This window comes from Urtica dioica, chromosome 8, assembly GCF_054948205.1.
Source record: "Urtica dioica subsp. dioica isolate 48M chromosome 8, U.dioica_male_clone48M_v1_H2, whole genome shotgun sequence".
NCBI classification, from domain to species: Eukaryota; Viridiplantae; Streptophyta; class Magnoliopsida; order Rosales; family Urticaceae; genus Urtica; species Urtica dioica.
The window spans coordinates 28,303,720-28,329,746 of record NC_142763.1 but is presented as its reverse complement, the minus strand read 5'-3'; the positions used below and the strand labels follow the sequence as shown (position 1 = coordinate 28,329,746).

The following is a 26,027-nucleotide window of genomic DNA, read 5'->3' as shown; positions in this document are numbered from 1 at the left end:
ACCAAAACATGGCTCTTTTGACGTATGAGTCAACACAAACTATAACGTTTCTTTTATAAATTATGTGCCCGAGCGTGTAAAAAAGATTATTACAGATAAAAACCACAGAAACAAAACCTACGACCCTCTCACTGCGGTGTATGTATAGATGGAGAGTATCACTTGAATTCTCAATATTTATTGATGTGCCATATATTGCTACATTTTCCTATAATCCACAAAAAGGCACGTTCGGCATAATACATACACATAGCTTATTAATCTATTCAGAAATAAACAAACTACACATGCTCTTCTTAGTCACGGCGAAGCATTGAGAGGGAGAGAAAAGTTTCTTATAAAACCTACATACATATTTAACGCCCAAAGCTTAACGGTAAAGTGGTCAGGAGAAAGACGAGGATCTCTGTGAGAGCAGTGCAACCAGAGACACAGGATCAGAAACTGGAGCCAGGCAAGTGAAATTCTGGCAAACAAGAGCTACCACTTTGTCCGCGGAGACATTGTTCTTGGCCATCTGAGCGACGTTACCGTTGTTCTCTTCCCAGAATCTCATCTCTTCCGCACAGCAAGGATCGACATGAATGACCTGTAATGTAATTATCACCCAGTGAGAACCCAAAACCGGATTTTCGATTTGGATTTGGATCGTAAACAATGATCTTCAATTACTCACCGTTTTGTTTGGATCATACATCGAATGAGCCGCGGCCAACATGTCTTCGAAGTCCGAAGAAGGATTACGGCCAACCAGCACAACTTGCTTCCTCGAAGCCACAGAAAGCATGTCCGCCGCACAGCACATCAACGGCACTGCCACACCCATCTCTTTCAGTCTCGTCTCGAAAACAGCCTGTTTGGGACGGATAAATTAGAAATTGGAAAAGGGGAAAAAGAAAGAAAACGAAAGTAGAGAACAAACCAAGAGATGCTCTGCGACAAGCCTGTAGCGATCAGACTTATCACCGCCGACCATGGAAGCCAATCTCACGAGATTGATGGCAGAGACAGAGTTTCCAGAAGGTTCGGCCCCGTCATGGTCCTCCTTCACGCGGAGGAGAACAGAAGGATCTTCGCCCGGGGTATTGAAATACCCTCCTCCTTCCTTATCGAGGAACAACTCGTCCTGCAATTTGTTTTCACCGCGTTAGCACAGAAACTTCATTTAAATGCTTCCATTTGCACAGAAGTCGAGTATTGCCTGAGTGGCTTGCAGTTCGGTTGCCCAAACAAGCCAGTTTATATTGCCGCCGAATTCGTAAACATCGATGAGGCTTGAAATAAGGAAAGCATAGTCGTCCAGAAACCCGGGAGCTTTTGCCGGGCCATTCCTAAAGCTGTGATGTAATCTACGCGTTTGCTCGTCGTAAAGATTCCTCTTGACAAAAGATGCGGCCTTCTCTGCGACCTCCATGTACTCTTTTGGCTGTAAGATAAGGGAAGATGCAAATATAAGTATTTAACTCCATAGATCTCAAAAGAAGCATGTCCTCTTGCTTAAGGACTCTAAAATCTTAAGCCACAGATCCTAATGTTTGTTTCCTTGACAAAAGTTTTAACGATAAACTGAGCGCCTTGCATACAAATTAATCCATACGTTGAGAAAAGGAAATCTTAGTGTGTTTTTTTTCTTCGTTTAGAAGTGTTCAGCCTTCACAGACAGACATGCCCACGTATAATAAACAGCAAACAACTTTAAATTAAAGAGGAAAACAAGCAACATGAGTCATGACGAATGTGCATGCCTTGCAAAAATTTCATGGCTTTAACATAATTAAGTAAAAGACAATGCGAGGCTCTCAGCCAAAAACGCAAACGATAGGCGGGTATGGGAGAACTTACATCACATCCAACAACGGGAAATTGAAATTTAACGTCCTTGGGTTCACTCTTTAAAATTTTTGAAGCTCTTGCAAAAGATGAGATTGCAAGTCCATTCCACGCTACAATTACCTACAGAAATAAGTCAAGTGCATGCAGCGCAAATATCTCTTTCTTCTCTAAATATAAGGATAGTGCTGATACCTTGTCATCCAAGTGTGGCTTCGGTCGCTTTAACCTTGAATTAAAAAGTTTTTGTCTGCATTTACCAAGAACATCAACATAATCCTCGAGACGCATACCGAAATTCGACGCCATCTCGGAAGGGCTTTTCCTTTCAATCAACACATTCTTTTCCTCAAATTCTTTATGGGGATCACTCATTTGGGAAAGGTCACAGTTACCTTCGGACTTTATGTAATAGTGTTCCTTGAAAAAAGTTGCATGTTCTCCAAGCAATTCTTCAATCTATAAGCACCAAACGAAAAAATCTATATTAGGACGAGGAATGAGATTCCTGAAAGGTAGATGACGAGTTTAGCCAAGTTTTATCTTCCTAAACTTCATTCTCGTAAACAGCTTAGAATTAAAATCTATATCAATGCCGAGTGATGAAAGATTTCAGGTATATATATTTCACCTCTTTGACAGTCCAGACGTAGAAAGCTCCTTCCCTTTTCTTTGTAGTACCCTCAAATTCGGCACTATCAGCATCCTCTGCTGAAAATATTTCACCCTCTGGGCCAATCATGTCTCTTCTCAAGTAATCAAGAATATCTCTTGAAATAGATGAATAAAATACATCCTTGGTAATGGCAAATGAATCCAAGTAGACATTAGCCAGTTGCCCTTGATCATATAGCATCTTTTCAAAGTGTGGAACTGCATGAAGTAAGGTAAAACTGAAGGTCTCAACGGGCTTATAAGCATAGGAAATACGCGATCTTCGATCTTAGTAAAATCAACGCCGAATCAGCAGTAAAAACTAACCATGCCAGCACTCGTCCACGCTATATCTGTGAAAGCCACCTCCGATGTGATCATGGATTCCCCCTCTTGCCATACATTGCAGGGTAAAGAAAACCATTTTTAAATCCTTACTCGCTTCCTCTTTCTTCCCAGTTTCCTCCAACTTCTTGGTGAAATAAAGCATGAGTTGGACCTCAACTGGTCTGGGAAACTTCGGGGCTGATCCAAATCCGCCATGTTCTGGATCATAACTTTGAGAAAGCTATGAGAAATACAAGTTGAGAAAGTGCTTGTAAGTATTATGTAACTTGTGGAGGAATAGGTTTCGAATTAAAAAAGTTAAAAAGCAGTAATATTGTTATTTTTCCTTGTGAATAAATTATGTTAACATTGTCTGTTCAGAAGCAAACGAGACATCAAGTGCCCATTTTAGAAAATTGAGACAACATAGTTGAGGAAAAAGTATCACTTATCACAAACATGTCTCCAAGACAAAAGTTACCAAGTACGACAGCAATCTTACTTGATCAGCGCAGCGACGCAGTGCGTTTTGTGAAATCATATCGGGCAATTTACTTGAGCTGGCACTTGCCGAGAGCGCCTCTTTTAGCTGCTCGATTGCATAAGCTCCGCTCTTAACAAGAGCATCTCTTTTACCATCCCAAGCGTCTCTTACCTTCCTGATAACGTAATTATGATGCAGAGTTCATATAAGAACCATGTTGTGAGAATTTGCAATCTCGGAGCAGCAGGGTATAGCTAAAAGAGAGAGATTATTTATTTGTTTACATGATCTCACCTGAGTATTGTTCTAAATCCAGGTCTTCCATACTTATCTTCGGGGGGAAAGTACGTACCACCCATCAGAGGTTTTAAATCAGGGGAAAGGAAAACACTGAGCGGCCAGCCTCCACCACCATATAAAGCTTGAACATACGTCATGTATACCTGTAAAGAATACAACTTTTATCATCTAAAATACACCATCATAAACAGGATTATAAAAAATCAAGTATAAGGAATCACCTACCAGAAAACACAAATTCAAGTAAAATACTTACTTGTAACTAAACTTTTAACTATTTCTCCTAACCCCAAAAAGCAAGTTTTTGAAGTATAATTCTTAAGAACAATTAAGTATTAAATACGCGGACACAACGAATCAAGTCAAAATCTACTTGTAAACTATATCCAAACTCCTTTTTATCATATCCAAAAATGAATTTAATTTTTCCTTTTAATTTCCCCAATGCCAACTTGAGGAAAACCACCTCATGGAAGCTCAGACCTTTACGAGAAAGAAGTATCATTTACCTTATCCACATCTGGTCTTTCCTCACGATCCACCTGTTTCACTGACATGTTAAGATAATATACAAAAAAAAAAATTAAAAAAAAAAAGAGAGAAAACAATATCAAGACTCGTTCATCCAATGAAAATCTAGCCACTTAAGCACACATAACCACAATCCTCACCTTGATGCTAACAAACCAATCGTTCATCAATTTAGCAACCTCTTCACTCTCAAAAGACTCGACCTCCATAACATGACACCTAAAACAAGGAATTTAAGTCAGCGAATGAATCTTTCATCTCCATGATTACAAAACATCTCAAAATCCAAAATTCCATACTTAAAACTCGAAACTCACCAATGACAGGTGCTGTATCCGACTTTCCAATGAGAATCCAAAAAAAAAAAACATAAGTAATTAATCAGAATAACAAGCAAATGGTAATCCATTGCTCAAACACGTCAATTCACAACAACAGAAGTGAGCTTACTCGACAAGAAGATCGGAACGCCTCTCCTCCGAGCTTCCGAGAAAGCTTCCTCGCCCCATGGATACCAATCGACCTTCACAACAACAGCATTCTAAATGCTAAACCTAATTTTTTTCGAAATCCAAACCAACCAGTTCGTTTTATTCTCGGACTAGGCTTACAGGATTGTGAGCGTGCTGAAGAAGATACGGGCTGTGCTCGGCGGCGAGGCGGTTGGTGTGCCTGTGCGATGAAGAGGGAGAAGCCAGGTCGGAATGTGGAGCCGCCATGGCCGGAACGGTCGGAGCGTAGATTCGCCGGAGAGAACGAACGGTCGGATATGGAGCGGCGTGGAATCGGTGGATATTGGAGACGAAGAAGAAAGGGAGAGAGGGTGGGAATGCAAGTCTTGTGAGAAGAATCATGATAAAGAAAGTGTTGAAGAAGTGTGTGTGAGCGCGTGTGAAATGATTGAGAGAATGCCATGTGTAGAGTAAAGGGGCTATGACGAGGCATGACAAGTGATTGACACGTGTACCTTAACCGCTTGCCTTTACTATCTACATGTACGATGTACCAAATAGTTACCGCCTATGTCACTTTACTCTAGCGCGTCTTGTTTAAGTTTGAACTCTCTTTTTTTTTTCTTTTACTAGAATTTTAATGTAAGAGATTTGAATGAGTCATATGTCAAGATACAAATTTGAAATTAATATGTAATAGCCACATCAAATTTATTATTTGTTAAATGATCAGCGTTTAATTAATTATAATTAATCAGTCAATAAAATCAGTAATTAATTAATTATAATTAATAAAATATTGACTATTATGCAATTTTAAAGTTTCTAAATAGATCCCAAACTGAAATTTAGCACAAATTCCACTTTATTGCATAACTTATGAATCGAGTATTAATCGTAGTAATTAGGTAAAAATTGCATATGAAAAAATGAAAGAAAAATTTGAGAAAACATTTTTCCGTTCTCTTTTTAAGTCTTCATATGCTAACAATTTTATTTTTCATTACAAATTATTAAAAGCAAAGTTTGAAATTGGGTTATCAAATATAATTATGTCAATAGTTTCGAAAGATGGAAATTGCGATGATCCGATAAAAAAAATGATAGAAAAATAATAGAAATAAATATATGTCGATGAAAAACAAAAATAAAAAAATTAAAGAAAAAATGTTGATACTTATGAAAATGAAAACAGAGGACTATCATTTTTCATGTTTCATAAATTAAACACTAAAAGTTTAAATAAATAAGGAGGAATACATAAATTAATAAACCAAAGAACAAAATACAATTGTGCAATTAGTTCTAGTCTCAATAAAAACTTTATATATATATATATATATATATATATATATATATATATATATTTACAAATATGATAGTCTAATGTTAAACACTTTTACTCGTTGTTTACATACAAATATGTTACAACGATTGTATAGTGAAAAAAGCTAAATTGTGAGCACAATATATGTCGATCACTTAGAAATTCTAGGCAATATTATTTCTAAATACAGACAATCAATGAAAAGAGAAATAGAAATCAATTGAGGGTATTGTGTTATATGTGAGATTTCTAGCGTGCGATTTTGCTGAAAGCGTCGTTTTAAGGTTTTTATGATACTGTAATTGTCTTTTTTAAATGCGAGTTTGAAGACTATAAGGTGATCAGGTCCATGTCCATAATTTTGTAACTACTCCATGTTTCATTTAAGTGGGTGATTATTTGTATAATCATTCATAACTTAATTTTTATTGAGGTAACTGTCAAGCACATATTATCATATGGCTATTTGAATTATGATATAATCATTTTTTTAGTTTCACTAATCTTTGACATGCCTACTTATCTTCTCTTCATTATGCTTAGAAGGATCAGCTCTGATGAGCTATCCATTTTTCATTTTAATGGCTTCCAGTCTATTTTGTTTTGACTCTAATTAACCTGGTCAAAACGTCCATATTATTTTGTACGTGCTCTTTATATACACTTGAGGATTCGATGGTCAGCCTCGCATGAATAAAATAACTTTGCATGTAGAACGTAATTAATAATTTATAAAATAAAATTTAAAAAAAAAACAGTTCCTGTAAGCTTTGATCCTTTATTTGATTGAAAGCTGAGATAGCTATGCCATAAATTATTATTGCTTTGGGTGAATTTTTTTATTTTATCTTTTCAATGTTTGCAAGGCTTTATTTTGCAGAACCCAAATAGGATAATAGATTACAGCTCAATCAACTCAAACTCTTATAAATTCTTGAACACTAATATAATACCACTTGATTGATATTGTACACTTTTAATAATCCAAAAAGGTCGGTAATTTTGGATACACTGCATTTCTAAGATACTCAGCCCCTTTTTTTTTCTTCTCTTCAACAATGTTTCATACTCTTTGAAGGAGATTGAGGACATTAGATCTTTAAGCCTTCAAGATCTTTACCTCAATACTTTTAAGCCTCAGAGCGGGAAAAAAAATGCCCAATAGCCTTCAAGATCTTACCTCAATAATTATAAGCCTCGGAGAGGGAAAAAAAAAACCCTCTGTTCTTCTCCAATTGTTGCATTATGATCTGATTGGGAGATTACTGAAAAGTTCAATAGAAGAGTTTCACTCATCAGCTAAGAAAAATGTAAATGTATTGTTGATGCCAGATATGAAGCTGTGAATCAACACTCCATAATCATGTTCTAATCCCTACTTTCTTCATTTCCCCTTAAATATAAAATTGGAAGCTATAATGTAGTGTATAGGTGAATACTAAAAAACTAAAATAAAGCACATTACAACCTCATGAAAGGAGATCCAAATTGTACCTGCAATTCATCAATTTTTTTAAGAAAAAGGAAAACATAAAACTAAAAAAAAAAAAAACACACACACACACACACACACATTGCAAAAGCATCTAAGCGTCATCAACTTGAAGTTTGCCTTGATACACACTCATCAACAGAGGCACTTCCTTCTCATACTTGCTCACATACTTGGCCAAGAATGTCTTTTCCTTGACCTTTACCAAAGCATAAAGCTTGAAATCGCCTCTCTCTAACAATCCCTTCCTCAATAGAACTCTGACAACCGAACATCTTGGCCGTATTCTCTTCTCGAGGCTGTAGCTTAGAATCACAGGGATTCTCGCGATCTCTTTTGTCGGATGTCCCATCACATTTACCATATAATCCATTGGTTTATTGATCCTCTCCTCTGAATAAAGCATACAATTCGGGTAGTACTTAAATGCGCACAAAATATCGGATTCAGACCAACCCCACTTTTCGTAAACCTTGAAATTCTCTCTCCATCTCTTCTCGTAGCACGGCACTGAAAAGGTCTGCACCGCGTACATGAACGTGTTTTTACGAGGATCGAAACCCATTTCACTGACCTTGTCCACAGCGTCCTTGATTTTTTCGGGTTTAGCAATCATAACTTGCAAAAACATGATCAATGCAGAACCAATTTTCGAATCACTGAGCCCGAAACTTTTCAGAAGACTAATATTAGACGGCACATTTTCCCAATGTTTTCCATATGAGACCCACTGATGACTCAGAACAGCGACTACTTGTTCATCAGATGCGCAGACCGTTTTAATAAGGTCGAAAGTCGGAACAATGTAATTAGTCAAGCTTCTTCTCAAAATGGTAGCATCTTTGGACAGAACTTCTGCCATGGTCTCCTTCGATATCCCTTTTGAGTAGAAAAACTCGAGCTTTGGCAAAAAATTCTTCGTGGGATCCGACAAGAGGCATCCTGGGAACCTCCGAACCAAATCCGAAATCTGGGTATTTGAGAACCCGTGGTCTCTAAGGAATGCGAGAACAGAGTCGGACGTTTTAGGGTTTCGTAGGCATACCTTCTTGGAAGCGACAATGGCGGCTTCGGGAGACAACCCACAAGAGCTCACTAAGTAAGAGACGGTAAAAGATTGAACCTTTTGGAGCTGGTCGCTCTCTGAATTGAGAAACCGAATGATGGGTCTTGATTTCGAGATCGAGAGAGAAACTCCATTAAAGGCTGCGGAATTGCGGAGCCTTCTGAATAGAATAACACCAAACATCACTGAGCTTCGACGCTTGATGAACTCGGCTTCAGAGAGATTGAAGTGCTTGATCCAAGTAACGGAAAAGAGAGAAAGATTAGGTGGTGCCCTCAAAATCTACTAGAAAATAGAGAAGAGAAATAGAAGAACAGTACAATTTTACATTATATAACCCTTCTGTCTAAATCAGGGATTAAGCACAGAATATTTTATATGCTCCCTCCAAAGTCCAAATCCGAATTCTAATGGTAAACGGTACAGACAAACATATGATTTTAAATAGATTTTTAATGTAAGAGTTTTTATGACAAGGGGTTTATATGCAAATGTTATATAATGAATTTAAATAAATTAAAACCAAGGTTCGCCTCACCATTATCGTTATTATAGCAGAACTTCCAAAATAAGTAAATTGTTTACGAAAGAGAAATCAAGGAGTATTCAGACAAAAAAAAAAAAAAATCAGTACCGGCAGAAAGTTGCTTACTGTAGAGGAAACCGAAGGATATTCGGACAAATATGTTGCAAAAATAAACATAATTTTCATATTTTGCAAAACTAAACATACTTTTCATAGTTCATCATACTTTAAAATCAAACAAAGATAAAGCTCAAAGTTCAAACCAAGATAAAATTCAACATAAAGTTCAAAGTTTCCGGTCGGTTTCTGCGAAAAGTCAAACTTTTATTACAACACGTACGATAAAATATAAAACACAAAGTTCAAACCAAGATAAAATTCAACATATAGTTCCATAAAGTTCAAAATTTCCGGTCGATTCCCACTGAAAGTCAAACCTTGATTACAACACGTTTGACAAAATATAAAAACACTAATTAGTAATTAATTAAAGGCGGAGTGTCTTGGACTCTCGTCACTCGTGAACGAAGAATTAGTCGACAGCTTTGGCCAACCTCTTAACTCCAGGGTGCGATCTTCTTGGATCAGAGGACCTCAAAGATCCATCGGGACCTTCATTTCTTCGTCAGAGTCCCCTAGACTTTTCCGGAGGTCGGCTCGCATCGACTCACCTAAACTCTCACGTTGCTTCTTCTTTTGAGAGCGTACGTAGAGTAACTCTCGCATTTCCTCATGTACTTCATGAGGACCTTTTTCGCACCTCTTCTCACTATTTTCTTGTCCATGTTTGCCAAATAGATTTTCACACGAGTGATTCCACCACCGCCTATGATGTACCCGCAAAATTTGCATTTACTTGCATTCGATCGTCCTTCGACGGGCTATCAAGACTTCTGTGCCAGATTAGACGTCATATTTCATCATCATAATCATCAATTCATCATCATGTTCATTTTAAATCATCATAATCATCAACATATTAATCATCATAATCATCAATTCATCATCATCTTCATCTCAAATCAACATATTCATCATCGTAATCATCATCATAATTATCAATTCACCATCATCTTCATCTCAAATCAACATAGTCACCATCATAATCATCAATTATTCATCAACATATTCATCACATAATCATCAATTCATCAACATATTCATCATCATAATCATCAATTTATCATCGCACTCATCTCAAATCAACATATACATCCTCATAATCATCAATTCATCAACATATTCATGGATTAAAACATGAAATTAAGAAGAAAAAAAATGAAAAAACCCCCAAATTCAAGAAATCCGAGTGACTTACCTTGCGGGTACCTCGGAAATCTGACAACTTGTGCTTAGGATGACCGTAATTCCACTTATTGTATAACCTATAAATTGAGTATTAATCGTAGAAATTAGGTAAAAAAAAATTGCTTATGAAAAAAATGAAAGAAAATTTTGAGAGAACATTTTTCCGTTCTCTTTTTAAGTCTTCATATGCTAACAATTTTATTTTTCATTACAAATTATTCAAAGCAAGAAATTGGGTTATCAAATAAAGTTATGTCAATAATTTCGAAAGATGAAAATGGTGATGATCCAATAAAAATAAATGATAGAAAAATAATAGAAATGAATATATGTCAACGAAAAATAAAAATAAAAAATTAAGGAAAAGGTGTTGATACTCATGAAAATGAAGATTAAGGACTATCATTTTCATGTTTCATAAATTAAACACTAAAAGTTTAAATAAATACATAAATAAACCAAAGTACAAAATAATATTGTGTGACTAGTTCTAGTGTCAATAAAAACTTAATATATATATATATATATATATATATATATATATATATATTGTTGTTGTATGGAGTTTGACATTTTGGTTCAGGCAATCTTTTTGTCCCTTATGTTGTTCATCGCATCCCACATGACATTATTTATTTCTCTATGTCAGGATACGACGTGGCTTCGCTGATAGCTTTTTAATTGGCCACGATAGATGTGCGCCATCTGTATTTGTTTCGGATCAGAGGACATTCATTTTGTTTGTCTCTTATAAAAGAGAATGTCTCACCCTTGGTTAGGGTTACACAATTATGTTGCCGAAACCTTTTTGAACAAAAGGTGTGTCTTTTGTTATCTAGTGTTTTGTCTCTTTCCGACGAGAACAAACCTAGCCTTTTACAGTGGTTGATGTTGGTTGTTATACATTGATATACTGAGAGAGTGTTAGGGTGAAAAGTGATGGGAGCTCAAGTCTAAGGGGAGCCTAGATTAGTGACTATCTAGAATAGTTTGGAGTTAGGAATAGTGGAAGGTTATCATCCATTTGTATTCCGTTATTGTACTCATACTATTGACTAGTAATTAGTTTTCGATCCCTATAAAAAAATTCAAAGACCCTCTTCAAAGCCAAAGGGGTTAGTTAGTACACGAAAAATTTGCCAAATTTGAAACTGCCATAACTCTTTCAAATGATGTCCGATTTTTAAGATTCTTGGCTTGTTAGGATGATGGTTACCATATTTTCGTGAATAAGTAGGCGTAAATTAGTTTTCGATCCCTGTAAAAAATTCATAAAACCTCTTCAATGCCAAAGGGACGTACACGAAAAACTTGCAAAACTTGAAACTATCATAACTCTTTCAATTAGTGTCCGATTTTTAAGATTCTTGGCTTGTTACGATGATGGTTACCTTTTCACCGGGATTCATATCCCCCTAGAGTAGGCATTTGAAACCGAACTGGGTTACCATTCTTGGTGTATTTTACTTTTCTTTGTTTACTTGCTATTTGTTGTTTGTTGTCTTTGCAGTTGTTATTACATCTCTTAAAGACTCTTAATGAGTTAACTACTTCAGTAGATCTGGACTTTTAAGTGGTATCAGAGTGGGCACCCTAAGTTTCTGGGTGAGGTTCGTTCAGATCTTACTGTTGTTGCTTGAGATAGGTACCTTCAGGGAATGATGCTCTATTTCTCGAGCTCCGCTTCTCGATGGACAAAACTATGCTTACTGGAAGGCTAAGATGGGAGCCTTCATCAGGTCCATTGATCACAAAACGTGGAAATCTGTTATCACAGGATAAGAAGCTCCCAAAACGCTTTTTTTTCCTGATGGTGTTACCCATGTGAAGAAGTCTAAAATTGAATGGAGTCTCAAAGAAGACGAAGCTGCCCTATCTAACTCAAAAACTCTCAATGCCATCTACAATGGTGTTGACATAAATGTTTTCAGATTGCTCAACACGTGTGAAAACGCCAAGGAGGCATGGGACATCCTAGAAACCGCGTACGAGGGAACTAACAAAGTAAAGAATTCTCGACTCCAACTTGTCACCACCAAGTTTGAGAACATGAAGATAGCGAATCTGGAAGCGATGCAGGAGAAGATGGAGGGAACAACTTTCTTGCCTTCATGGCTCAGAGTGGGGATTCTCGGGAAGTTTAATTAGAGGAGAATAAAGGGAAAGCTGCCCTGGCTCCTTCTGAATGCTCTAACGATTTCAAGTCGGCTGGAAGTGGCGAACTTAGTGATGAATTTATTCTTCATGCTTATAAAGTTATCATGTCCCAAATTGGATCGTCGGGCAGTGTTAAGTCTTTTTCAGGAAAGTGGAAGATGAACTCAGTGATGAAGTTTTACTAGAGGCCTACAAGACTGTTTTTGCTAAGCGGGCAGATGAATCTAATGCCTTCCTCAAACAGAAATCAAAGATAGAAGAACTAAAAACCAAGCAATCTCTTCTAATTGAGGAAATTGAAGAACTGAAGAAGGATTCTCTTGAAGCAATGAAGAACAAAATTGAAACCTGTAGGTTGAAAAATCTCATCTCCTCGAGGTTATTGGAAGTCTTAAGAAACAAATTTCCAAACTTAATGCTGACCTGACTAAAATGACCAAGCCAGTGCAGATGCTAAACTCAGGGACTTGAATGAGATTATGAAGATTTGTCAACCTTCCTCGAGTCACAGAGGGCTTGGATATTACTCTGGTCTCTATTCTTCCCTTAAAACAGTCTTTGTTTCTCCCTCTCAGCTGCCAGCTGAAACCGTGCGAAAGGTGTCTCTCCCATCTCAAAAACATCAAGTCTAAGCTCTCCTAAAACTGATAGGAGATGTCACTTCTGTGGAAGATATGGGCACATCTGCCGTTTCTGTTACTCTTTGTATGGAAGATTTCTAGAGAGGAAAAACACCGATCAGAACGTTCTCTTTGTCCATAGCAAATTTCTCAGGATGAAGGTGGACTTGAGAGAACGGTCTGGGTGAGATTCTTCTCTCAAATCTCACCAAGAGTGGATGATCAAGCACGATCACATGGCTCATGTGGCCTACACCTCCCTGAAAGCTACATCTAGAGAGGACTGGTACTTTGATAGTGGGTGTTCAAGACACATGACAGGGGAGGGCTCTTTTCTCAACAATGTGAAAACTTGATCGAAAGGTCATGTCAGGCACCGTGGTGGGCAAATGAAAGTTGAATGTCTCCGATCTACCAATTTTTGACAACATCCTTCTTGTCGATGGCCTCAAAGTTAATCTGATAAGCATCAGTCAACTTTTTGATCAAGACCTAACTGTCACCTTCACCAAAAATGATTGTTCAGTCACTAGGGAAGATAAGTCCGTGCATATGAAGGGACTGATATCTCCTAGCAACTGCTACTTATGGTCTGCACCTTCAACGTCTTCTCCTACTTGCCTCTTGAGCGGAGTTGATGTCATTGATCTCTGGCAAAAGAGACTTGGCCAGTTAAATCTAAGAAGCTTGGGAAACCTAGTTGCCAAAGAGGCAGTCCGGGGGCTGCCTAAGCTCAAGATCAAAGAAGGAAGAATTTGCGATCAATTCCAAGTTAGAAAGCAAGTTCGTGCCTCTCACAAAAAGGTTGTCTTTCTTACCACCTCTCGCGTGTTGGAACTTCTTCACATTGACTTTATGGGTCTTATGCAAGTTGAAAGCCTTGGAGGGAGGCGGTATATTCTAGTGATTGTTGATGACTACTCCAGGTACACCTGGGTAGAGTTCTTGAGAGAAAAGTCTAAAGCGTTTGAAGCTTTCCAAATCTTAAGTCTGCGGCTCCAACGTGAGAAAGAGAACTCCTCTGGGAATATTATGAAGATTCGAAGTGACCATGAGAAATAATTTGAGTACATAAATAAAATAACTTTGCATGTAGAACGTAATTAATAATTTATAAAATAAAATAAAAAACAGTTCCTGTAAGCTTTGATCCTTTATTTGATTGAAAGCTGAGATGGCTATGCCATAAACAGGCCCGGCACAAGGGTGGGGCGAGTGGGGCAAAGGCTCAAGGCCCCCTTCCAAGGAAGGCATTTTTTAATTTTTTTTTTTAAATAGTCAGCAACAAGACAACCACGTTAAGGTCTATTTGAACTGTATTCTGGTAGACAATAAAGTCACATTAAAGCCTTTTTTTGTTGCTTTAAAGTTCACAAATGCTACAAAAGATATCAGATTTATTGTTGTTCTTGTTACTAGTTAATAAGATTTACTGTTTTTCTTTTTACGGGTAATGAGATTTACTATTTTTCTTGTTACCGTTAATATTGTTTACTCTGACAGTTAATAATAACAACTTTTAAGGGTATGATTGGAATATTAGAATGTTATTAAAACAAATTGGCTATTTTCTTAAATATGTTAAAAGTTGAGCTATACTTTTAAAATAGGGGGCTATTTAGGCTAGATACCAAGTCCACCTTTTATTATACATTAAATTAATTCTTAATTATTTTGTATTTTATAATGACCCAAAAATATTTGAGAAAATAATATATTAAATTCAAATTTTTAAAAATAAAAAAATTCAAACGTTTTTTATACCGTTAACGTGGTATTTCGCTGCCCTATTTATACTTCCTAATTCAATTTATTCTACATTCATCAGTGTCACACAAAAAAATAGAAGTTCAAGAGAAAAAAAAATATCAAGAGAAATCTATACAAAAAAAAAAAAATCAACTAAGATTTAATTTGCATCTCAAAAAACAAGAAAAATAAATTTTGTATAATTTTTTTTTTCTTTCTATTTTGAAATACGATTTTTGTAATTGAGTTGTATTGTAAGTTAATATTTGATATTTTGTTTAATGATAATTTTTTTATATGCTTTTTTAAAAATTAATCTAAATATAGTTATAAAAAGCCCTTTTTTTGTTTCTTGCTAAGGCCCCAATTTTTCTTGGAGAAATTACCTAATCTGTCACCAATTTCATAACATTTTCCTATTTTCCACAAAAATGCTAATTTTTCGCAAAATGCTATCATTTATGTCAACAATGTTGACATCTATATTTGTCATTCACTATTAGATGTCAAAATTAGTCTTTTTGTGGAAAATGAGAACATGTTATGAAATTGGTGACAAATTAAGCAATTTCTCTTTTTCTTGAGCCGGCTCTGACCATAAATTATTATTTCTTTGGGTGAATTTTTTTTACTTTTATCTTTTCAATGTTTGCAGGGCTTTATTTTGCAGAACCCAAATAGGTTAATAGATTACAGCTCATTCAACTCGAACTCTTATAAATTCCGGAACACTAATATAATACCACTTGATTGATATTGTACACTTCTAATAATCCAAAAAGGTCGGTAATTTTGTATACATTGCATTTCTAAGATACTCCTTTTTTTTTCTTCTCTTCAACAATGTTTCATATTCTTTGAAGGAGATTGAGGACATTAGATCTTTAAGCCTTCAAGATCTTTACCTCAATACTTTTAAGCCTCAGAGAGGGAAAAAAAATGCCCAATAGCCTTCAAGATCTTACCTCAATAATTTTAAGCCTCGGAGAGGGAAAAAAAAACCCTCTGTTCTTCTCCAATTGTTGCATTATGATCTGATTGGGAGATTACTGAAAAGTTCAATAGAAGAGTTTCACTTAATCAGCTAAGAAAAATGTAAATGTATTCTTGATGCCAGATATGAAGCTGTGAATCAACACTCCATAATCATGTTCTAATCCCTACTTTCTTCATTTCCTCTTAAATATAAAATTGGAAGCTATAACGTAGTGTATAAGTGAATACTAATGTTAACGCCGTTTTTGGGTCAATACTTAGAACCGTCCGTGGTTCGGTCTAGGGCCGGACCCTATGACCGCACGTAGGTTGGGTGTGGTGAAATCTACTCTTCTCGTCGTCTTTGCCTCGCCGAAAAGAGATTCTCGATTTCTCGTGACTTCGTCTCATTAGTTCGCTTTCGTGTTCTTCGCGATCTTCGGGTTCGTCGAGTTCTTCACGTTCTTCGTGTTCGTCGAGTCCTTCTAGTCCGTTGGATTCGTCGAGTCCTTCGAGTTCGTCGAGTCCTTCTAGTCCGTTGGATTCTTTGCGTTCTTTGTGTTCGTCGAGTCCTTCGAGTTCGTCGTGTTCTTCGGGTTCTTCGCGATCTTCGGGAGTGAAGTAGAGGTTTTGTAAGTTTTTCCCCAAAACTTCCCTTGAAAATGAATGAAGATGGGGTATTTATAGCTTTTCATTTTTGAGGTTGGGTGGGGACGGATGGGTGGTAGATGGTCGAGTGGTTGGTCACTTACTTTTGGTGGCCGAGTGGTTGGTCACTTTCTTTGGTGGCCGAGTGGTTGGTCACTTTCTTTGGCGGCCGAGTGGTTGGTCACTTTTCTTGGCGGCCGAGTGGTTGGTCATTTCCCCTGGCGGCCGAGTGGTTGGTCACTTTTCTTGGCGGCCGAGTGGTTGGTCACTTTCTTTGGCGGCCGAGTGCGTGGTTGGTCACTTTTCTTGACGGCCGAGTGGTCGGTCACTTTCCTTGACGGCCGAGTGGTCGGTCACTTTTCTTGGCGGCCGAGTGGTTGGTCATTTTTCTCAGCGGCCGGGTGGTTGGTCACTTTTCTTGGCGGCCGAGTACTTGGTGTCGAGAAGGTCTTGGCACGGACATGTTTTTTAAGTGTAAATCTTCTAATAGTGGACTCGGGCCCTTGTATTATGGTTTGCCTTGTCGTTTTTTTGTACTCAAGGTGTCGTTTTAACCTTATGAAAATGACGGCATAACAACTAAAAAACTAAAATAAAGCACATTACAACCTCATGAAAGGAGATCCAAATTGTACCTGCAATTCATCAATTTTTTTAAGAAAAAGGAAAACATAAAACTAAAAAAAAAAAAAAAAACACACACACACACACATTGCAAAAGCATCTAAGCGTCATCAACTTGAACTTTGCCTTGATACACACTCATCAACAGAGGCACTTCCTTCTCATACTTGCTCACATACTTGGCCAAGAAAATCTTTTCCATGACTTTTACCACATCATAAAGCTTTAAATCGCCTCTCTCTACCAATCCCTTCCTCAATAGAACTCTGACAATTGAACATCTCGGCCGTATTCTCTTCTCGAGGCTGTAGCTTAGAATCACAGGGATTCTCGCGATCTCTTTTGTCGGATGTCCCATCACATTCACCAGATAATCCATTAGATTATTGATTCTCTCCTCTGAACAAAGCATACAATTCGGGTGGTACCTATATGCGCACAAAATATCGGATTCAGACCAACCCCACTTTTCGTAAACCTTGAAATTCTCTCTCCACAGCTTCTCGAAGCACGGCACTGAAAATGTCCGCACCGCATACATGAACGCGTTTTTACGAGGATCGAAACCCATTTCACTGACCTTGTCCACAGCGTCCTTGATTTTTTCGGGTTTAGCGATCATAACTTCCAAAAACCTGATCAATGCAGAACCAATTTTCGAATCACTGAGCCCGAAACTTTTCAGTAGCCTAATATTAGACGGCACATTTTCCCAATGTTTTCCATATGAGACCCACTGATGACTCAGAACAGCGACTACTTGTTCATCAGATGCGCAGACCGTTTTAATAAGGTCGAAAGTCGGAACAATGTAATTAGTCAAGCTTCTTCTCAAAATGGTAGCATCTTTGGACAGAACTTCTGCCATGGTCTCCTTCGATATCCCTTTTGAGTAGAAAAACTCGAGCTTTGGCAAAAAAATTCTTCGTGGGATCCGACAAGAGGCATCCTGGGAACCTCCGAACCAAATCCGAAATCTGGGTATTTGAGAACCCGTGGTCTCTAAGGAATGCGAGAACAGAGTCGGACGTTTTAGGGTTTCGTAGGCGTACCTTCTTGGAAGCGACAATGGCGGCTTCGGGAGACAACCCACAAGAGCTCACTAAGTAAGAGACGGTAAAAGATTGAACCTTTTGGAGCTGGTCGCTCTCTGAATTGAGAAACCGAATGATGGGTCTTAATTTCGAGATCGAGAGAGAAACTCCATTAAAGGCTGCGGAATTTCGGAGCCTTCTGAATAGAATAACACCAAACATCACGGAGCTTCGACGCTTGATGAACTCGGCTTCAGATAGATTGAAGTGCTTTATCCAAGTAACGGAAAAGAGAGAAAGATTACTAATAGAAAATAGAGAAGATAAATAGAAGAGCAGTACAATCTTACATTTATATAACCCTATTGTCTAAATCAGGGATTAACACAGAACATTTTATATGCTCCCTCCAAATTCCAAATCCGAATTCTAATAGTAAGCGGTACAGACTAACATATGATTTTAAATAGATTTTTAATGTAAGAATTTTTATGCCAAGGGGTTTAAATGCAAATGTTATATAATGAATTTAAATAAATTGAAAAGGCCCTTGTTAAAACATCTCTCAGCATCTCCAATGTTAATTGCTTTGATTTTTACATTATATATACAACAATTTTTTTGCCAAACTTTAATTTTGCTCCAATGATACTATACTCTTTTTCTATATTTTACACCAAAGAAAAATTCCAAGAATATAATTTTAGTTTAATTGATGTAGTTTAGCTATGTAATACTTATATGAAGAGACCGGAGCCATAAACTTAACTTAGGGGGCCTAATGCAAAAAAAAAAAAAAAAAAAAAAAAAAAAGAGCTCCGTAGCAAACAGAAGTTCTAGTTCCATTGGTATGCATTTTCGATGCTTACCGGAACCGGAAGCTTCTGGTTGCTAAAAGCTGGAATTTCAGCCTTCTTAGAACCAGAAGTTCTTGTCCCAATATTGAAAATTCGTTCTTTCGGTTACTTCCGGTCCAGGATTACGTTTTGTGTATAAGTAAACGTAAAACGCCGTTTTAAAAAAAAAAGCAGTCTTGTCGTGGAGAACATTGCAGGTCTCCGCGACGAACCATTGCCAGATACAATATGGGCCGTTGGATTTTAAATCCAACGAGGCAGATTTAATAAATAAATACATAAACTCAAAAAGTGAAACTTAGCGGAAGGCAGCGCTTCCGTTGGCATACTTCCGGTTCCGTCACACTATTGGAAGCTCACCTTCCAATACTGTTTGCCATCGGAACTGTACTTCTGGTGGCGTTAACTTAGCATCGGAAATGGAATTTTTGATAACTTCTGGTGTCGATGCCCATGATTATCCGTGCATGTTTATATATCCAACATAAAATACACTTTAATTATTTAATATGGAATTGATTAGATTATAATATCGCTTAAACATTATGTGTAAAAATTACACCAAACGTAGAGTTTGGTGTTATCATTGGAGCACCTCAACTCCATTTATAGAGTTTTAGAATTCTTCAATGGAGATAGTCGCTAATCCAATGAGAAAATCTCGTGGAGAAAAAGTACCTATAAGTCTCATTAATAAATATACAATTATGAAAAAAAACCACATGATCAATTGAAATGAAGAAAAATAAACTATTCGTACATGTTTTCATTTAAAAAATTGAAATCAAAATCATCTACGAAGTCGATATTGATGAATGTCTCTTCAATTTTTCTTGAATGATACATATGATCTTTGTCCACAATTAAAATCTCGAGCGTTTCGAGAGCTATTATTGATATTGATTTTGAAATCACTAATATTGATCATGATTTTGAAATTGGTGGTATTATTTGCATGTGTTGATTAAGATCATGAGTTTTGTTAATGCGGTTTTATCGCACAACATTTATGACGTGCATCCCGCAGAGAGGTCCGGTTCAACACGCCATGAGTGACAAATCTTATTCCTTAGCTCCAAGGAACTAGAAGTGTCAAGGGTTAGGAACCGCAAGACATCTATTTTCAAGGCTCTCTGGGTTGGCGATCTCGAGGCTATAGAAGACTTCCTTTTGTCATAAAGGAATCAAGGCGGCTGGGGACAAGCTCAAAATAACCAAGATCTCTTAAAATGGTCCTAGGTAGTGTTGGACGTCCGAGTGGGCTCATTCCTTGCTCCTTTTCCTAGATCAAGTGATGAAATAAGATAATAATGGGATGCTCATCTATGTGGAGTGAGGAGCTTGTGAATATGAGTTCTACAAGCATCTAGGTACTCTTAGATGGTTGATAAATAGACATTTGTGATGCCATAGTGTATGTGAGGGATGTATATGTGGGGGAAGATGTGTAGAGAGCAATTTTTCTCCAAATCTAGAGAGAAGAGAAAAAAAACATATTAATCTTTTAGTGATGTTTGTGGTATTCTTGAGTGTTGTGTAGTAAAAAATGAAATTTTTGGTGGTTGTGTACGTGGGAAATGAAGATGAGCGAGAAAATGAGGATATATGTGAGAAAGATGGAGATATGTGCGATTGATGATGATTTGTGGTGGATTGAATGGTGATAATGTTCTTGAAGTGATGGAAAAGAAGAGAAATGGTGGTGTTTGACTTTCCTAAGTGAGAGAGAGGTGGCTGAGAGGAAACCGATGACTTTGAGTATTATTTTGAGATACTTCGAAAAATTATTGTAGGAAATAGGCTTCCTGAGAATATTGGACTTGAATGAATTTGGGATTTTGACATTAATAATACCAAATGGTTGGAATTTAGTTTTGATTCTTTCCTTGATTGAAGGCTAAGATGCCTATGCCATATTTTTTTTTTAATCCTTACAATGTTTGCATTGCAATGCTTTATTTTGCATGATCAAAATCAAGGATTGCCTGAAACCTCCTTACCGGAGAGAATCGGCAACGGTTCGCAAGTAACCGTTTCCGTTCCAATTTTTCTATGGTTTCCTGTAGTTTTCCGGTGGTTTTCGTTCGTCGTAGCCTTTTTTGTTAACTTTCTTTGGATTTCGGCATGTAAGTTTCGGGGGTATCTCAGATTTTGTGGTTTTTTCAAAAAAAAAAATCATGATGTTTTACTTTAATCCATGATTTCAAGAGTTTGAGCAATTAATATGAGTTTCTTGGTTGTTTTTTTTTATGGTTTTTTATGTAATTTTAGATTTAATCCGAATTAAAATGTTGATGTATAATCCGAATCAGAGTTTTTTTTTATGTTGTAGATGATGAATATGATGATTATGATGTTCTTGAGTGGATGTTCTTGAGATGAATATGATGCTTATGATGTTTAATGATGTTCTTGAGATAAATATGATGATTTGATGATGATTTGTGATGATGAATTGATACATGTATTCGTTGTATATGAACTATTTATGTGTATCAACTATGAAAAGTATTTTTATTTTTGCAAAGTATTTATCTGAATAACTCCGATTTTCTCCAGTTTTTACCGGTTTCCTCTTTGATAAACGGTTTCTTACCATTATCGGTTTCTTATTTTTTTTCTGAATACCCTTAGGTTTCTACTCCGATAAACGGTTTACCCCCGAAATTGGAGTCTCAAAACGGTAAGACGAACCTTTACTAAAATAGAATAATAGATTACAGAAACTCTTATAAGTGCCCGTACACTAATATTTTATGGCTTGATTGATATTACTCACTTCTAATAATCCAAAAAGGTTGGTAGTTTTTTTTTTATACATTGCATTTCTTAGATAACCCTTTTTTCCCTCTTCGACTATGTTTCAGATCCTTTGGAGGAGATTGAGGGACATTAGATGTTAAGATTTTTTTTTTTTTTTTTTTTTGCTAAGAAAGTAAAGCTTCAGGAGAACCAAAACACACATTCTTGATAGCCGACTCACATAAATTGTGAGCCAACCCATTACAGTTCATTGGAATCGACATGAACTTAAAATCAACAAAACATGACGGCAAGTAGCAAACCAGCTCAGCTTGTCCTCGCACCCTTGTGCAAAAAAAAAATAATAATAATATAATTATGGGGTATAACTTTTGTTCAGATTGGATCCAATCTCTTTTCCAAAGCACGCAAACTTCCGCTTCAACTGTCAACGACGCCGTGATCAGGGCTGTGACCAACAAATCAGATTTGTGGACAGAGAAGTCTTCTGATTTACGACCCCTGGTCCTCATGTTCTTCATGGAAAATTCGGTTTCGTTCTTCCCGCCGTGAACTCTCTATTATATCCACGTGGACCAGCAAAGAGTTGTTTCTTATCGAAGAGCCGCGCGAAGAGGGAAGCGATGTTCCTACCTGGAATCTGAGAGGCACGAAATCCCCCGTTTTGAGGCTCAAGTGAGTTGGCACAGATGAGTAACAGTTTCCGGTTTGTCCTGGTCGCGCATAGCAAACAAACCATCTGTCTCCCCTTTAAAAAAAATATATATTTGATACTGATAGCCCATCAACAGGCAGTTCGACAGAATCTTCCACGTAAACAGTTTCCAGCGCTCGTGAATCTGGGCTTTCCAGATCTGTTTTGCCAAGGGGACTTCATCTCCAAATTTTTCTTTGCATATTTCCCAGTAAGCATTTTTGACAGAGTTTACCGGTCCTTCGAACCATATATATATATAGCTGAGCACCACAGAATGAACCGTTGGTGATGTCGGTCCGAATCAACTCTCCTCCCGTGATCACTCCAACAGAGAGATAGAAGGGGTTTAAAATCCAACAATTGTGATTACTATGATATCAAAACAATGTCCTCAATTTTATTGAAGTAAAAGAACAAGAGGAGCAAAGGAAGAAGGTAAAGAAGTGTTTTATGTCTTTTACCTAAATGTTTGGGTCAGTGATGTACACACGTGTCAAAAACCCGTCAAAATTTGGGAGACGCTTTGTTACACGGGTTAAAATTCGCGGGACGCTTTCAGTTACTCCGTAACTTTTTGCATTAGTACATAATGAACTCGAATGTATTCTTGATGGCAGATATGAAACTATAAAACAACATTCCATAATCATGTTCTAATCCTGATTTTCTTCTTTTCCTCTTAATAGAAAGTTGGAAGCTTTAACGTAATGTACAAGTGAATATCAAAAAAATAAAAATAAACCACATAACAACCTATTGAAAGGAGATCCAAAGTCATACCTGCAATTCATCAATTTTTAAAACGAAAGGAGCAAACAAAAATTACAAAGCATCTAAACGGCGTCGCTGTCAACGTTTCCTTGATACACACTCATTAAAAGAGGCACTTCCTTTTCATACTCTGTCACATACTTGGCCAAGAATGTCATTTCCTTGACCATTACCAAATAATAAAGCTTCAAGTCGCCTCTCTTTACCAGACCCTTCCTCAGTAGAACTTTCACAACCGAACATCTCGGCCGTATTCTCTTCTCGAGGCTGTAACACAGAATCACAGGGACTCTCGCGATCTCTTCCGTGGGATGTCCCATCACATTCACCAGATAATCCATTGATCTGTCGATCTTCTCCTCCGAAAATGCCATACAGTCAGGATGATATTTATACGCACACAAAATATCGGATTCGGACCAACCCCACTTCTCGTAAACCTTGAAATTCTCTCTCCATCTCTTCTCGTAGCACGGCCTTGAAAACGTCCTCAGTGCAAACATAAACACAGTATTTTTTTTATTGAAACCCATGTCCTTAACCTTCTTTATGACTTCGTTCAATCTTTCGGGCTTTAGAATCATAATACTTGGAAAATTTACAAACGCAGTAACCATTTTCGAATCGCTGATCCCTAAACCTTTCAATAGCCTGATATTGGACAAAACATTTTCCCGATTATTTTCAAATGGGAACTGCCTGAGATTCAAAGCAGATAGCACTTGCTCATCAGATGCGCAGAAGCTCTTAAGAAGGTCAAAAGTCGGAACAATAAAATTTGTCAAGCTTCTTTGCAAAAAAAATGCATTTGAAGATATAACTTTTGCCATTGTCTCCTTCGACATCCCTTTGGAGTAGAAAAACTCGAGTTTGGGCAAAAATGTCTTCGTGGGATCTGACAAGAGGTATTTTGGGTACTTCATAACAACGTTCGAGATCTGAGCATTCGAGAGCTCGTGTTCTCTGAAGAACGCGAGTACAGAATCAGGCTTTTCAGGGTTTTGGAGCCGTATCTTCTTGGAAGCGACGATGGCGGATTCAAGGGACAAGCCACATGAGTTGACTAAGTACGAGACTGTAAAAGAGTGAGCTTTACCGAGTTCGTCCTTCTCAGAAGAAGAGACGGTGGACGTGAGAAATCGAAGGAGGGGTTTTGATTTTGAGATTGAAACTCCATTAATGGCTGCAGATATTCGGAGCCTTCTACACAGAATAACACCAAACATAGCTGATTCTATACGCTTGATGAACTCGGCTTCTGAGAGATTGAAGCGTTTTAGTCAACAACAGAGAAGAGAGAAGTAAGTATTAGGGTTTGCCGTTTAATCTACGAAGAAACTCTGAGAAAAATAAAAATAAAATTAGGGCATAGTGTTGAGATTTATGGAATGAGAACGATAACCACCACGGAAAACATTTCGTGAGGTGAGGAAACTAGAGACAAAAAGGACAATAATATTCATCGAAAATGCTCTCTCTGAATTTACGGAACATGTACCTGAGATTTCTGCTCAATTGAGGATGAGAATATGAGTGTAGACGAAGAATCTACAGCTATAAATCGCTAATAAAAGACCGGGTTTTCGACGCCTGGAAGCAGAGTTTGAAGTTGTTATCGAAGCTTTTATTTTCAGAGAGAGGGGTATATTTTTGGGCCGTACAAAACCGAACCGAAAATCGTATTCAAACCGAACCGAAAATCGTATCCAAATCGATCACGTTGTATAATCGAAATTTGATTCAGATAATCAATCCAATTTTAAAAATTGGACCGAATATCGATTTTGATTTTAGGTAAATTCGGATATCAATTATATAATCAATAAATAAATAAACCAAAACAAAACAAAAATCATACAAAAATCCAAATTTTCTTCTACCTCGTATATTTTTCTCTTCTCTAAATACTATTTTTCAGTTGACACTCAAAATGTTTCGTTTAATACTAGTCTTTATTGTCATGCTTAATGTTTATGTTTTTATCAGAAAAATTTCAAGAGATGAATTTTACTTCGTTATAGTAATCTTTGGACTCATGTATTACTTTTTATTCTTTACAATCTTTGTAGACTTGTATGTCTTTAATCACTAATCTAATAAATTTTATATTTCATAATAGTTCATCACCACGACGAACCTTGTGAAGCTTGAATTCAGTCAATTAGATATAATGGGACACAACTACATGCACTGGCGGGTGGATATAGAGATTTACTTAGTATCCAAGGACCTATTGGATACACTTTCAAAAGAAAATACCTTGTCAAGTATAGACAGGTAAAATCGTTGATTTTTCTTCGTCGACGTCTTGCCGAATGACTCAAAATGAGTATCTCACCACTAGAGATCCAAGTGTATTATGGAAGGAACTAAGTGATATAGTTATTATCACCGGAAAGATATAATGTTTTTGGTATATCATGATCAATGGGTCGCTTTACGTTTCCAAGATTACAAGAATGTCAACGAATATAACTCTGCAATGTTAAAAATAGTATCTCATTTGAGATTTTGTGGAGACAAAGTGACAAATGCTGATATGCTGGAAAAGAAGTTCACCATTTTCCACACATCGAGCGTAACCTTGCAACAATAGTATCATTGTCGAGGATTTACAAAATATTATGAGTTGATCATTTGTCCACTAATTGCAAAGAAGATTAAAGAGTTGCTGATGAACAATCACTAATCTCGCTATATAGATCCAAAACGTTCCCTAAAGCAAACGCAATCAACTCCGAATAACCTGAACAAAGTAACTATATTCCAAGTTGAGGACGAGGTCATGGTCATGCTCGTGGTCGTGGTTGTGGAATTGGTAGTGGGCGCACGATT

At 37.0% G+C, this 26,027-nt stretch overlaps 3 protein-coding genes and 1 pseudogene across 5 annotated transcripts; all 4 read right to left on the bottom strand.

Annotated features, from left to right (window-relative positions):
* Window positions 1-29: 29 nt before the first annotated feature.
* LOC149388892 (catalytics) lies at window positions 30-4,999 on the bottom strand. 2 transcript variants are annotated; one of them, XM_089623443.1, is made up of 15 exons: window positions 4,738-4,999; window positions 4,577-4,649; window positions 4,444-4,465; window positions 4,267-4,345; window positions 4,105-4,137; window positions 3,590-3,738; window positions 3,314-3,470; window positions 2,812-3,052; window positions 2,462-2,703; window positions 2,026-2,289; window positions 1,843-1,953; window positions 1,202-1,426; window positions 923-1,126; window positions 677-853; window positions 30-589 (listed from the first exon to the last, which is right to left on the bottom strand). In XM_089623443.1, exons 1-15 carry the CDS (start codon window positions 4,978-4,980, stop codon window positions 386-388), a joined length of 2,424 nt encoding a protein of 807 aa, XP_089479569.1. In that variant the 5' UTR covers window positions 4,981-4,999; the 3' UTR covers window positions 30-385. The 2 variants fall into 2 exon arrangements, with proteins under 2 accessions (XP_089479569.1, XP_089479570.1); XM_089623444.1 differs by lacking the exons at window positions 4,444-4,465; window positions 4,577-4,649; window positions 4,738-4,999 and having other exon boundaries at window positions 4,105-4,145; window positions 4,267-4,343.
* A 1,861-nt stretch (window positions 5,000-6,860) lies between these two features.
* Window positions 6,861-8,854, bottom strand: LOC149388891 (transcription termination factor MTERF15, mitochondrial-like). The gene is made up of 2 exons (XM_089621890.1): window positions 7,479-8,854; window positions 6,861-7,170 (listed from the first exon to the last, which is right to left on the bottom strand). Exon 1 carries the CDS (start codon window positions 8,644-8,646, stop codon window positions 7,492-7,494), a length of 1,155 nt encoding a protein of 384 aa, XP_089478016.1. The 5' UTR covers window positions 8,647-8,854; the 3' UTR covers window positions 6,861-7,170; window positions 7,479-7,491.
* An 8,176-nt stretch (window positions 8,855-17,030) lies between these two features.
* Window positions 17,031-19,341, bottom strand: LOC149388890 (transcription termination factor MTERF15, mitochondrial-like; annotated as a pseudogene).
* A 2,747-nt stretch (window positions 19,342-22,088) lies between these two features.
* Window positions 22,089-24,807, bottom strand: LOC149388889 (transcription termination factor MTERF8, chloroplastic-like). Of its 2 annotated transcripts, none has more exons than XM_089623768.1 (2): window positions 24,691-24,807; window positions 22,089-24,450 (listed from the first exon to the last, which is right to left on the bottom strand). In XM_089623768.1, exon 2 carries the CDS (start codon window positions 24,416-24,418, stop codon window positions 23,255-23,257), a length of 1,164 nt encoding a protein of 387 aa, XP_089479894.1. In that variant the 5' UTR covers window positions 24,419-24,450; window positions 24,691-24,807; the 3' UTR covers window positions 22,089-23,254. The 2 variants fall into 2 exon arrangements, with proteins under 2 accessions (XP_089479894.1, XP_089479895.1); XM_089623769.1 differs by having other exon boundaries at window positions 22,089-24,532; window positions 24,691-24,804.
* Between the last annotated feature and the right edge of the window lie 1,220 nt (window positions 24,808-26,027).